Source organism: Amblyraja radiata, chromosome 9, assembly GCF_010909765.2.
Source record: "Amblyraja radiata isolate CabotCenter1 chromosome 9, sAmbRad1.1.pri, whole genome shotgun sequence".
NCBI classification, from domain to species: Eukaryota; Metazoa; Chordata; class Chondrichthyes; order Rajiformes; family Rajidae; genus Amblyraja; species Amblyraja radiata.
The window spans coordinates 13,852,517-13,865,097 of record NC_045964.1 but is presented as its reverse complement, the minus strand read 5'-3'; the positions used below and the strand labels follow the sequence as shown (position 1 = coordinate 13,865,097).

The window sequence follows — 12,581 nt, the reverse complement described above, 5'->3', positions numbered from 1 at the left end:
GAGTGGAGGTGGGGGCTGGCTGTATTACCTGCTCTTGTAGCAGGGGATGAGGGGACAGCCCGCACCCCCTGGCCCATCAGCGGCTGCGTAGCCATCAGGGCAGCAGCCGTAAGGTTCCGTGTGGCAGTCCCACCGCTCCGACCCCAGCAGCTCCTGCCGTCCCCCGGGCCCAAACCGGCCGGAGAGTGGGGAGTCCGACTCCGGCACGTGGTGGTAAAACCTCGCCACGTCCGACCCCTGCGGCGGCAAGGCGACGGGGAGCAGGTTTGTCTCCGTCCGATCCGGCAGGAAGTCCGGGAAGTAGGGGTCTGAAATTCAAAGCAGAAGAAATGTTCCAAGGTGGCGTAGGAAGGAACTGCAGATGCTGGCTTAAACCGAAGATAAACACTGGAGTAATGCTGGAGTAACTCAGCGGGTCAGGCAGCATCTCTGGAGAGAAGGAACGGATGACGTTTCAGGTCGAGACCCTTCTTCACACATGCTCACAAGATGCTCTTTACTGTTGGTGCATGGCCAACAGATTAGTCTTGGGAAGAGTTGCTACAACTTTATACAGCTTCTGCAATCACAGCAAGTTGTTGTGAACGTATTCTCCAGCTGTTAGTCCCCAGCTCCACACACAGCAGCACGGCGACCATCAAACCATGCTCTCCTACTGCAGAACCGCACCATGCTGAATCGATTGAATCGATCAAAGATACAGCATGGAAACACCAAGACCTCACCAGCCATCAATCTCCCATCCACACCAGTTCTTTGTTATCCCACTTTCACATCCACTCCCCACACACAAGGGGAGATTTACAGCGGCCAATCAACCTATAAACCCACAACTTTGGGATGTGGGAGGAGACCGGAGCGCTTGGAGAAAACCCACGCGGTCACAGGGAGAACATAGAAACTCCACACAGGCAGCGCCCTTGGTCAGGATCGAACCCAGATCTCTGCTGCTGTACCGCCCTCAAACCAGACAATTATCCAGGAGTTAGCTTTGTAGAGAGACGGACCTCCGACCGTTTCAGGGTTGGAGTTTACACCTTCAGATGAGGGACGCGTTTTGATGGAAAGAGGCATTGGAAGTCGAGACACCGTGGCTTCCAACAATGACAGTACCAAGGCCAGACCAGCACCTCCTTACCCCTCATTACACCCCCTGTTTGCCCGCAGCTCACACACTCACACTCATACACATATACACACATGCGTACACACACACGCCTACACACACACGCACACATACACACTCATAAACACATGCGTATCACACATGTATACCTACACTTGTACACCCACACACGTACACACACTCGTACACACATACTCGTATCCACACACTCGTACACACCCACTCGTACACACACACACATGTACACACACTTGTACACACACACACACACACCTACACACACTTGTACACGCACTCGAACACACACCCGTACACACTCACTCGTACACACACGTACACACACGTACACACACACCTGGCCCACACTGCCACTGGATCTTCTGTCCAATGCAGCAAACACAAGCAAGAATGCGGTCAGTCAAAGTAAGCAGGGCTCACCCAATACTGGGAGGGACTCAACATATGGGAAGGTCATCGGCTCCTCATCCGGATTAAATCCCGTGGGATCTGGAAAACTTGGGACAGCTGGAGGAGCAAAGAAAAAATAGTTAAAGCAAAAAGATTGAGCCAAACACCAAATGTGTGGTGAAGTGAGTGAGTGAGAGAGCGAGGTGTCGGGGTGTGGGGCCGGCTGGGTGTGAGCTCGGTTGTGGTGGAGGTGTGGGGCTGGCTGGGTGTGAGCTCGGTTGTGGTGGAGGTGTGGAGGTGTCGGCCCCCGCAGCTGAGAGCCACGGCAAGATGCCACACACGGCACCAACATTGACCACAAACCCAAATTGGAGGAACAGCACCTCATATTTTGCTTGGCCAGCGGTAGGAATTGTGATTTCTCTAACTTCAAGTAACCCTTGCATCCCCTCTCTCTCCGTCCCTCCCCCACCCAAGTCGTTGTACTAGTCGTCTTGTTGAGTCTCATTGGCTGTACTGGTTTTCACCTCACACACAGCTAGCAATGGCCTGTTTCCTTTATCATCTTTACTCTTTTGCATATCTTTCATTCATTTGTTCTTTATCCCTCCTCATGACCATCTATATCTTTTGTTTCCTTCCCCTGACTGTCAGTCTGAAGAAGGGTCTCGACCCAAAACATCACCCATTCCTTCTCTCCAGAGATGCTGCCTGTCCCGCTGAGTTACTCCAACACTTTGTGTCGATCTTCGGTTTAAACCAGCATCTGCAGTTCCTTCCCTCTTACGTTCTCCTGCATAGAGATCTGCAGAGCCAAACACTCCTCACAGGACCACTAGTATGAGTTGATGACTTCCCTCTGGTAAGCCAGGCTGGACAAGTAGAACTGAGACAGCGGTGCCCCTGGTATGGGAACAGCACAGGGGGGGGGGGAAGGCAAGTTGCCGAATGGCTTCTACTCCAGCTCAGCTCTACACCAGGTCCCGGGTCAGTGGAGCCCGACTACTGGAGGACCAGGGGGAAGCTGGATCTCCAGCCCTGGTAGAGAGGGGGAGAGGGAGGGTGGAGGGACCTCTGTCAATGGGCAGGGAGGGGGCAGAGTGGTGGGTGGGTGCGGATGCTTCAAGCATGGAGGAGCAGGAGGAGGAGGTGGAGTGGGTGGAGGGGTTGGTGTAGAGTGAGCGGGGTGGGGGGGGGGGGGTGTGTAGGATGTTCCGCGGCACTGCTCACCCTGGGGCAGGTAGCAGGACTGTGTGTTGCAGTCCTCCATGTCGCGGGGTTGTCTGCGGGCGTCGCATTGTCGGGGGTCCCAGTGGTTGCGCTCCTGGTTGTAGCAGATCACCTGCCGCTTCCTGCGGCCCGACGCACAGCTCTTGGAGCACTGGGGGAAGAGCAGGGCCGTGGGGGAGGGCAGTCACACACACCACCCCTCACACAGATCCCCCCCACTCCAAACCTCCCTGTCCCCCCACCCCAAACCTCCCTGTCCCCCTCCCCCCCCGCCACCCCAGAGGGGGCAATCACACACACCACCCCTCACACAGACCCCCCCCACCCCAAACCTCCCTGTCCCCCCCCCCCCACCCCAGAGGGGGCAATCACACACACCACCCCACACACAGCCCCCCCCCCCCCCCCCCCCCCCCCCCCGCCACCCACAACAACTCGCAACAACAACCTCTCCGACTCCTCCCACTTCCTCCAAATCCAAGGAGTAGCTATGGGCACTCGCATGGCCCCAGCTACGCCTGCCTCTTTGTCGGGTACGTCGAACAATCCCTGTTCCAGGCGTACACTGGCCCTATCCCCGAACTCTACCTCTGCTACATTGACGACTGCATTGGTGCTGCCTCCTGCACCCATGCAGAACTCATCAACTTCACCACCAATTTCCATCCTGCACTCAAATTCATTCTCCCACACCTACCTCCTCTTTCTTGATCTCACCGTCTCCATCACAGGAGCCAGTCTATCAACTGACATCTATTATAAACCCACTGACTCCCACAGCTAACTGGACTGCACATCTTCCCACCCTGCTTCCTGTAAAGACTCTATCCCCTACTCCCAATTCCTCTGTCCACACCATTGTCTGCTTTGATGTTGTTTTCACACCTCACCCTTCCATATCTCTAGACTCCCTCGCGCCTGACTCTCAGTCTGAAGAAGGGTCTCGACCCGAACCGTCACCCATTCCTGCTCTCCATAGATGCTCTCTGTCCCGCTGAGTTACTCCAGAATTTTGTGTCTATGCCCCCCCTTCCGCGTCAGGCAGCGACACTCACCAGGCCCCAGGCACCGACGTGCCAGGAGTAGGAGGGGGGGCAGGCGAGGCGGGAGCAGGTCTGCCGGGCGCTGGGCCGGGGCTGGGAGGAGCAGGCGGAGTCCAGGAGCTGCCCACCCAGCTGTGACATGCAGGAGACTGGCCGTGACTGCAGGCCCTCCCCACAGCTCACCGAGCACTGCGACAAGAGAGGCGGTCAGAGCTGGGACCGACGGGGACACTCCCCACCCCAACCCCCAGACAGATGTACACCCCCCCACCCCAACCCCCAGCACCCCCCCACCCCCACCCCCACCCCTAGACAGATCTACACGCCCTCCCCAAAACTCAGACCGTACTGGGAACCCCCACACTGGAGAGATGGGCACCCCCACCCCGATACCCAGAGTGGGGCCGTTCGAAGAACACCCCCCCCCAGAGAGGTGGATACCAACGCACACCCAAACCCCCCCCACCCCCCACCCCAACAGTAGTGTAGGGAGAGGCGTTTGTGTTGGGGTGGAGAGGGAGAGACGGGGAGAGGGAGAGGGAGGATAACAGTGGAGGGTCACACTCACAGAGCCACCCCGCTCCCCCCCTCCCCCCCCCACACACTCACCGGGCCCCAGGCTCCGATGTACCAGGAGTGGGTGTCGTGGCAGCGACGTTGTTCGCAGGGCTCGGAGGCGGCTGGTGGGGGCCGGGAGCCGCACATGAAGTCGGGCTGTTGGCCGCCCGATGAAGACACGCAGGGGACCGCCCGGGTACGATGGCCCCCGCCACACGACACTGAGCACTGAGGCACAGGGCACAGAGTCACCACGGCACAACCCACCACCCACTTCCCCTCACCCCTCCTCTTACCCACCCCATGCCTCCCTCACCCCTCCTCTTACCCACCATGCCCTCCTCCTCCGACCCACCCCACGCACCCCCTCCCCTCACCCCTCCTCTTACCCACCCCATGCCCCCCTCTCCTCATCCCTCTCACCCCCATTCCCCACCCACCCTCCCCTCACCACCCACCCTCCCCTCACCACCCCACTCCCTCACCTCCTCCCACTCCCACCCCCCCCCCCCCCCCCCCCCCCCCCACTCCACCGCTCAACATCCAGGGATTTCACAGCCTGTGCCCACAGGATGAACAAACATGATTCAAGTACGTAGGAATTGACCGGGGGAATGGAGGAGGATGGCGGTCGGGCGGGCAGGCTGCCTCGGGGCAGCGGTGGGCACAGACCCCACACTGGGGCAGGGTCCCGGTGAGTGGGGATATGGGAGCCGCCCCCTCCCACTGGACAGAACGGCAGAGTCCTGAATCGTGGCCCATTGCTTCACCTCATCTCACCTCCCTCTCGCCCCAGTGCAAACCCTCACATGCAGCCCAACCCCAGCGGCCCCCTCGCAGGTCCCGCAGAACCGAGCTGTATCAACACTGACCCACCGCAGAAACCTGCAACCAAACCAAACCGGCTCAATCCCATAAAGAAAGAAGCTGACAACATTGGCCCTGCGATCAACGTTGAGGCCCTCTGATCCCTTTTGTCACCTCACGTCACACAGCATGGAGACAAGCCCTTCGGCCCATTCCATTTAGTCTAACCAAGATGCCCCATCTACGCTACATTTGACCTGTATCCCTCTAAACCTGTCCAAATGTATTTAACTATTATTATTGTAGCCACCTCAGCCACTTCCTCTGGTAGCTCATTCCATTTACCCACCACCCTTGTGTGAAAATGTGGCCCTCGGTCTCCGAGTGCTCTTTCCACTCATCCTAGACCCATGCCCTCTAGTTCTTGCTCGACCCCACCCGTGGCAACATCTCCCGATAGCTAATGCCCTCTAATCCAGGCGACACTCTGGTAAACCTCTTCTGCAAACCCTCTCCAAAGCATCCACCTGCTTCCTGTGATGTGGCCTCTGCCAAACAATTGTCCAATACAGCCTAACCAAAGTGCTATAAAGCCGCAACGTGATGCTGTGACTTTTATACTCAAAGCCTCGACCAATGTAGGCAAACATACCACATGCTTTCTTCACCACCACATTTGTGTTGCCACTTTTGGTGAGCTATGGAGATGGACACAAAAATCCCTCAGTTCAATTTAGTTTAAAGATGCCGCGTGGAAACAGGCCCTTCGGCCCACCGAGTCGGCACTGACCAGCCATCCTTGCACATTAACACCATCCTACACACACTACACGACACACTCACAATTGTGGATAGGTGACATTCAGTTCGGGGTCCTTCTTCAGACTGAATGCGATGGGGAGAGAAAGACGGAAGAGGTGGTTGCAGGGTAAAGCCAGGCAAGTGAAATGTGGAAGGTACACAAAATTGCTGGGGGAACTCAGCGGGTGCAGCAGCATCTATGGAGCGAAGGAAATAGGCGACGTTTCGGGCCGAAACCCTTCTTCAGACTGATAGGGGGTGGGGAAAGAAAGAAGGACAAAGGGAGGAGGAGGAGGAGCCCGAGGGCGGGCGGATGGGAGGAGACAGCTAGAGGGTGAAGGAAGGGGAGGGGGGGAGGGGACAGCACGGGCTAGCCAAATTGGGAGAATTCAATGTTGATGCCAAGGGGACGCAAGGACCCCAGACGGAATATGAGGTGCTGTTCCTCCAATTTCCGCTGGTGCTCACTCTGGCAATGGAGGAGACCCAGGACAGAGAGGTCGGATTGGGAATGGGAGGGGGAGTTGAAGTGCTGAGCCACCGGGAGATCAGGTAGGTTATTGCGGACTGAGCGGAGGTGTTCGGCGAAACGGTCGCCCAACCTACGCTTGGTCTCACCGATGTAGATCAGCTGACATCTAGAGCAGCGGATGCAGTAGATGAGGTTGGAGGAGATACAGGTGAACCTTTGTCGCACCTGGAACGACTGCTTGGGACCTTGAATGGAGTCGAGGGGGGAGGTGAAGGGACAGGTGTTGCATTTCTTGCGGTTGCAACGGAAAGTGCCCGGGGAGGGGGTGGTGCGGGAGGGAAGTGAAGAATTGACGAGGGAGTTGCGGAGGGAGCGGTCTTTGCGGAAGGCAGACATGGGGGGAGATGGGAAGATGTGGCGAGTGGTGGGGTCACGTTGGAGGTGGCGGAAATGGCGGAGGATTATGTGTTGTATTTGCCGGCTGGTGGGGTGAAAGGTGAGGACCAGAGGGACTCTGCCCTTGTTGCGTGTGCGGGGATGGGGAGAGAGAGCAGCGTTACGGGGTATGGATGAGACCCTGGAAATGTGGATATAGGTGCGGGGTTATTCCCGAAGAAGGTCACCTATCCATATTCTCCAGAGTTGCTGCTTGACCCGCTAAGTTTCTCCAGCACTTTGTGTCTGGCATCACATCATATCTGCCCAGATCAATCTCCACCGACCATTTCCGCCATTAACTGCAACTTCACAGACTGCATCTCCACCAATGTTTGTGTCTTCTGCAAACGTACTAAATAACCCATCTACATGAATGCTTCATAAATGCCGATAAAACGCATGTAAACAGCATCCACTGCCCTCCCTCACCAGACTGGGCTGCGGACCATTGCGTGAATGGACTCGGAGGGAGGGGGGGGGGCAACACAATGAGGAGGGGGGGGTTAGAATGGACTGGGCGAGGGGGTAACCGGGTGCGGTGGGAGGGAGCAGATTGGGGGGGGGGGGGGGATGTTGGTGAATTGGGTGGAGCTGGCCTTGCCCTAGCTGTGACTGGGAGAGGGGGTGTCCGGACCCGGGGGTGGGAGGGAAACTGGGGAGGGGAGGACACAAGGGGTGGTGGTGTATTGGCCGTAGCCTGCACTGCCTACCTGTGACCAGGGGCCGGGCCTCCAATCCGCGCACTTCAGCGGGTTGCAGGTCTGGCGGGCGAGGGGCTTGTCCCTGACCGCGGCGCACTCCTCCTCGTCCCCCACCGTCTCCCCGTCCATGGTCGCGCAGTACACCGGCCGTGTCTGCACCCCTCCCCCGCACATCACCGAGCACCCGCTCCACGGCCCCGACCGCCAGCTGGGGGTCAGGAACAACACTGCTACCCCACTCCACACACAACCGCACCACCTACCTCTACCCCCATCCCCTGTCTCGTACCTTCACCCCCACCCCTCGTCATGTACCCACATCCCATTCTGTAGCCTCACCCCCACCCCCACAGCCCAACCCATTCCCATCTCCACACCAACCCTGACCACCCCCAATCCAACACGGCACCACCCACCCCCCCACCCCCATTACCCCTGACCAACTCCATCACCCACACACCCTCCCTACCCCAGACACAACCCCCAAAACCTCTCCCGCCAATCGCCTCACCATCCAACCCCGCTGCCTCAACAGCACCAGCCATCCCACCCCAACGCTCACCCCCACAGCACCGCCACCCCCACCCTACCCCTCCATCTCAACACCACCCATACATCATCACCGCCCCGTCCCCACACTGCCCCGCTCCCATTCCCCACCCCACAACCCCAGCTCCAAAGCATCAACACCACACACACCCCCACAGCACTGCTCCACAACCAACCCCTCTGTCTCAACACCACCATCACACCAACACCGCCCCACCCCTCACCATTGAAGCGAGTGTCTGTGAGTACAGAGAGCAGACACACTCGGAATGACACCAGCAGCACCCACAGCAGGGGCAGCGAGGAAGTGGACAGAACGATCACTGACACCAACTCTAGCAGAGGGATCTCCGGCCCACGAGGGTGGCAGGTGGGAACCGTGTGCAGCCAGTCAGCTGTAGCAGGTGGACGGGACGGGACGGGGCAAGGTTCACGTGGACACAGAGCCGGTCGAACGGCCGCGGATGACCAAACAGAGCTCCCGGCCACAACTGAGGCATCAAGAGGTGAGGCATCAAGAGGCGAGGCATGAAGAGGTGAGGCATGAAGAGGTGTGCTGCAAACCTGGGGCAAAGGGCAAGGGCATGTCCTGGGGAAGGGATGCGATTACAACTGAGCTGTACCCGTGTCTATGTCAATGCTCTTGGGAAAGGAAAGCTTTGGAAATGAAGGGCTGATGCCCATGTACTACATCCACTACAGGCCCACTGAGTGCACAGACACAGACACACAAATGCACGCACGCACGCGCACACAGACATGTTCACAACCACACACACACAGACAAGCCCACACATAGACATGCACTCACACAAGCGGGCACGCATACATAGACACGCACTCGTAAATTTGCATGCACACATGCAGATAGACACATACATGCACATACACTAACATGCACATACACACATATAGACAAACACACTCAGACACAGACATGCATGCACATATATACACTCATACAGTGATAGACACACACACAGAAACATCCTGACACACAGTCACATTCGCAAACATACACATACAGACATGTACACGTCTGTACAGGCCCATACATCCCCATACACACATGCAGCAAAACACGTGGACTCTGGACTCTGTGATGCTGCTGTTGAGGGCAGGGCCACCCTGCCATGTACTGTGGGTGTTGAGGGAGAGGGAGGGGGAGAGGTCCGGGGTGCGGCAGACAGACAGGGAACGTTGCTGGACTTCCATCCTCACCAAGGGGTGGAGCCTTGCATTAGCGGGCGGCCTGAAATGTGCTTGAAGAGTGTTGTTGTTTGGGTGCGGGGTGGGGGAGGGGAGGGGGCTGGGATGGGGCAGGGCGCTGGGGAGCAGTTCACCGTACACCCGGGCAGGCAGATCAAGCATCAGCAACACCTCCATCACCACCATCACCACCACCACCACCACTAAGCACCATCACCGCTCGCACCAGCGGCTGGGCTGGGGAACAGGTGAAGCAGTCTTGGTTACCTGTACTCTCTCCACGCTGGGCACTCCCTCTGTTTCCAAGGACGGGGTGGATTTATGAATGTCAGCCTTACATGCGGAACAGAGCTGTGTTTAAGCAGTGTCCTGCCTTCACCTGCCTGGCCCAGTTCACAGGGCGCTGCTACATCCACACACTCACACCCAGCTCCCAGCCTTTGCCCGACCCCGACCCTCACCATCCTGCCACTATAGTTTCACCGATACAGCATGGAAACAGGCCCTTCGGCCCACCGGGTCCATGCCAACCATTGATCATCCTCGTTCTATTTTTCCCACTTTCTCATCCCATCCCTGCACACTTGGCTGCAATTATGCCGCAAAATATTTAGGGTGTGGGAGAAAACCGGATCACCCGGAGGAAACCCAAGGAAACGCAGGCAGAACATGCAAACTCCACACAGACAGCACCCGAGGTCAGGATGGTTGCCGTGTCTCTGGCGCTGTGAGGCAGCAGCCCCACCCGCTACACAACTGAACCGCCCTCTTTGACAATCTCTTCCATCCCAACTTCCCGCCCGATCCCCACACTGACTCCGGACTGGCGGGATCTCCCCACCAGGGAATGTCAGAAAAAGCAGACTAGGGTAACCCCTGAACTCCAGTACACCTTCTTTAAGAAGAGGCCCGACCCGAAACGTCACTTGTCCATTTCCTCCAGAGATGCTGCCTGACCCGCTGAGTTACTCCAGTATTTTGTGTCTATTTTCGGTATAAACCAGCACCTGCAGTTCCTTTTTATAATATTCCATTGCCGCCCGCTGCCCTCTCCCAGCCTGGCTGGGGATGAAGGTCACTGCTTGTAACCAAGTGACTCTTCATCACTGATCCCACTCTGTGCCCCCACTCCACTGTAGCCAGCAGATGCCACCAGCTTCTGCCACCTCTACCCTCCCTCCCTCTACCCACCCCCTCAACTCTGAAACCAGTCTCCCCCGGACCCCATCACTGGTCCCTGGGATTCCCGTGAACTGTGGACCCCCAGGAGTACGTCAACACTGCAGTACATGAACCCCCCCCGGTGACTCCAAGTACCTGGTCACCGGCCCCTCCAGACTCTGTCAGTCCTGCAGCCCCCAGACCCCCTGGAGTGCACCAACTCCAGGATGCGTGAACCCCACCATCATCGGCAGGGGTCCGCACCCGTCCATGTTGTGGGCAGACCCCTGGGAACAAACGCATCTTCCCTCGAAGCCTCATGCACCCCCATTGAAACGTCCCTGGACTCCCCCTTCCCCCACACCAGCCCCCCCCACACTAACCCCCCCCCACACTAACCCCCCCACACACTAACACCCCCCCACACACTAACCCCCCCACATCAACCCCCCCACACTAACCCCCCCCACACTAACCCCCCCCACACTAACCCCCCCACACCAACCCCCCTCCACACTAACCCCCCACACACTAACCCAACACACACTAACCCAACCCACACTAACCCAACACACACTAACCCAACCCACACTAACCCAACACACACTAACCCAACCCACACTAACCCAACCCACACTAACCCAACCCACACTAACCCAACCCACACTAACCCAACCCACACTAACCCACCACACACTAACCCAACCCACACTAACCCCCCCACATCAACCCCCCCTACTCTAACCCCCCCACACCAGCCCCCCCCACACTAACCCCCCCACACCAACCCCCCCACACTAGCCCCTCCCCCCGTGTGGTCTGTGGGTGCGTGACTCACCGGCGTGTGCGGGGGCAGGGCAGGGTGTTGCAGGTCTGGTTGCCTCTGGGCCGGCGGTGGCCCAGGCACAGGTAGTCGGGGTAGGCCTCATTGTCGATGGTGCACGACACCAGTCTGGTCTGGAAGCCTGGGGCAGGAGCACAGATACCCATGTCAGCCCCACATCTGGACCCACCAGCCGCACACAACCCCACCAGGGCCAGTAGTCTGCTCACCTCCAGACCACTGAGGCTGTTCAGCCCACCGACTCCATGCCAGCTCACTGACCAATCCCATCCCCACTCTCACCCTCCCTGGAGCCCAATCCTCCAATGGTCAGTTGCCCCTCACCCTTACACAAGGGGCAATTCCCAGCAGCTGTTTAACCCACCAGTCCCGCACATCTTTAGATGTGAGCGGAAAACCAGAGCGTCTGGAGAAAACCCACGTGGTCACGGGGAGAACATGCAAACTCCACACAGACAGCACCGGAGTCTGGGTCGAACCGGGGTCGTTAGAGGGTGAGGCAGCAGCACTACCAGCTGCATTGTGCTGCCCATCACAATGTCCCTCAGTTCAGGTACATATACACATAAACGAGTGAACTTAAAGGGATTTGGCAGTCTACAAACATCCATTTTCACAGATGGACTGCAGGTAGTAAAGACACAAAGAATTACAGACACTTATATAGTGGGAAACACAGTTTTCCCTAAAATTTCCAACCTCTGCTCCTCTCCTTTGTAAACACATCTCCCACCTCCTCATTCCCCCTTTATACCCCTTTCCTTCCCCCCCATCTCCTTTCATCTACAGTACATCCCTCTCTCTCTGGCTTTGCATTTCACTCCTCTCATAATCTGACATTCTTTTGTCTCCTTTTCATCTCCAGCCTCTGTCATTTACTCCATCCATCTACCAATCACCCCCACCTCTGTTCTTCAGCTTCTGAAGAAGGGTCCCGACCAGAAACACCGCCTGCCCATTGACCTCCACGATACTGCCAGGCCCGAGGAGTCCCTCCAGTACTTTGTCTTTTTACTGTGGAATTATTTTGACTGGTTGCATCGTGGCCAGGTACGGCACTTCCAACGCACGCGAATGCTAGAGGTTGTAGAGAGAGGTTGACTGAGTCCAGTACATCATGGTCACTGTCCTCCCCACCATCGAAAGCATCTACATGTGGCATTGCCTCAGGGCAGAGGCATCTATTGTCAAATATCCCACCACCCAGGACATGCCTTCTTCCCAGTGCTGCCAT

The 12,581-nt window shown here is 57.5% G+C and overlaps 1 protein-coding gene across 4 annotated transcripts in view; it reads right to left on the bottom strand.

Moving 5' to 3' along the window:
• The window catches only part of papln (papilin, proteoglycan like sulfated glycoprotein), a 61,391-nt gene that overhangs the window by 19,581 nt on the left and 29,229 nt on the right, over positions 1 to 12,581 (bottom strand). For 3 of the 4 annotated variants that reach the window (XM_033026731.1, XM_033026734.1, XM_033026732.1), the window contains exons 10-17: positions 11,342 to 11,468; positions 9,610 to 9,675; positions 7,594 to 7,792; positions 4,417 to 4,593; positions 3,820 to 3,996; positions 2,765 to 2,915; positions 1,565 to 1,651; positions 29 to 308 (exon numbers count right to left, since the gene is read on the bottom strand). In XM_033026731.1, coding sequence (XP_032882622.1) covers positions 29 to 308; positions 1,565 to 1,651; positions 2,765 to 2,915; positions 3,820 to 3,996; positions 4,417 to 4,593; positions 7,594 to 7,792; positions 9,610 to 9,675; positions 11,342 to 11,468 — 1,264 coding nt within the window. The remainder of the gene's footprint in view (positions 1 to 28; positions 309 to 1,564; positions 1,652 to 2,764; positions 2,916 to 3,819; positions 3,997 to 4,416; positions 4,594 to 7,593; positions 7,793 to 9,609; positions 9,676 to 11,341; positions 11,469 to 12,581) is intronic. The other variant, XM_033026733.1, reaches the window with a different exon arrangement.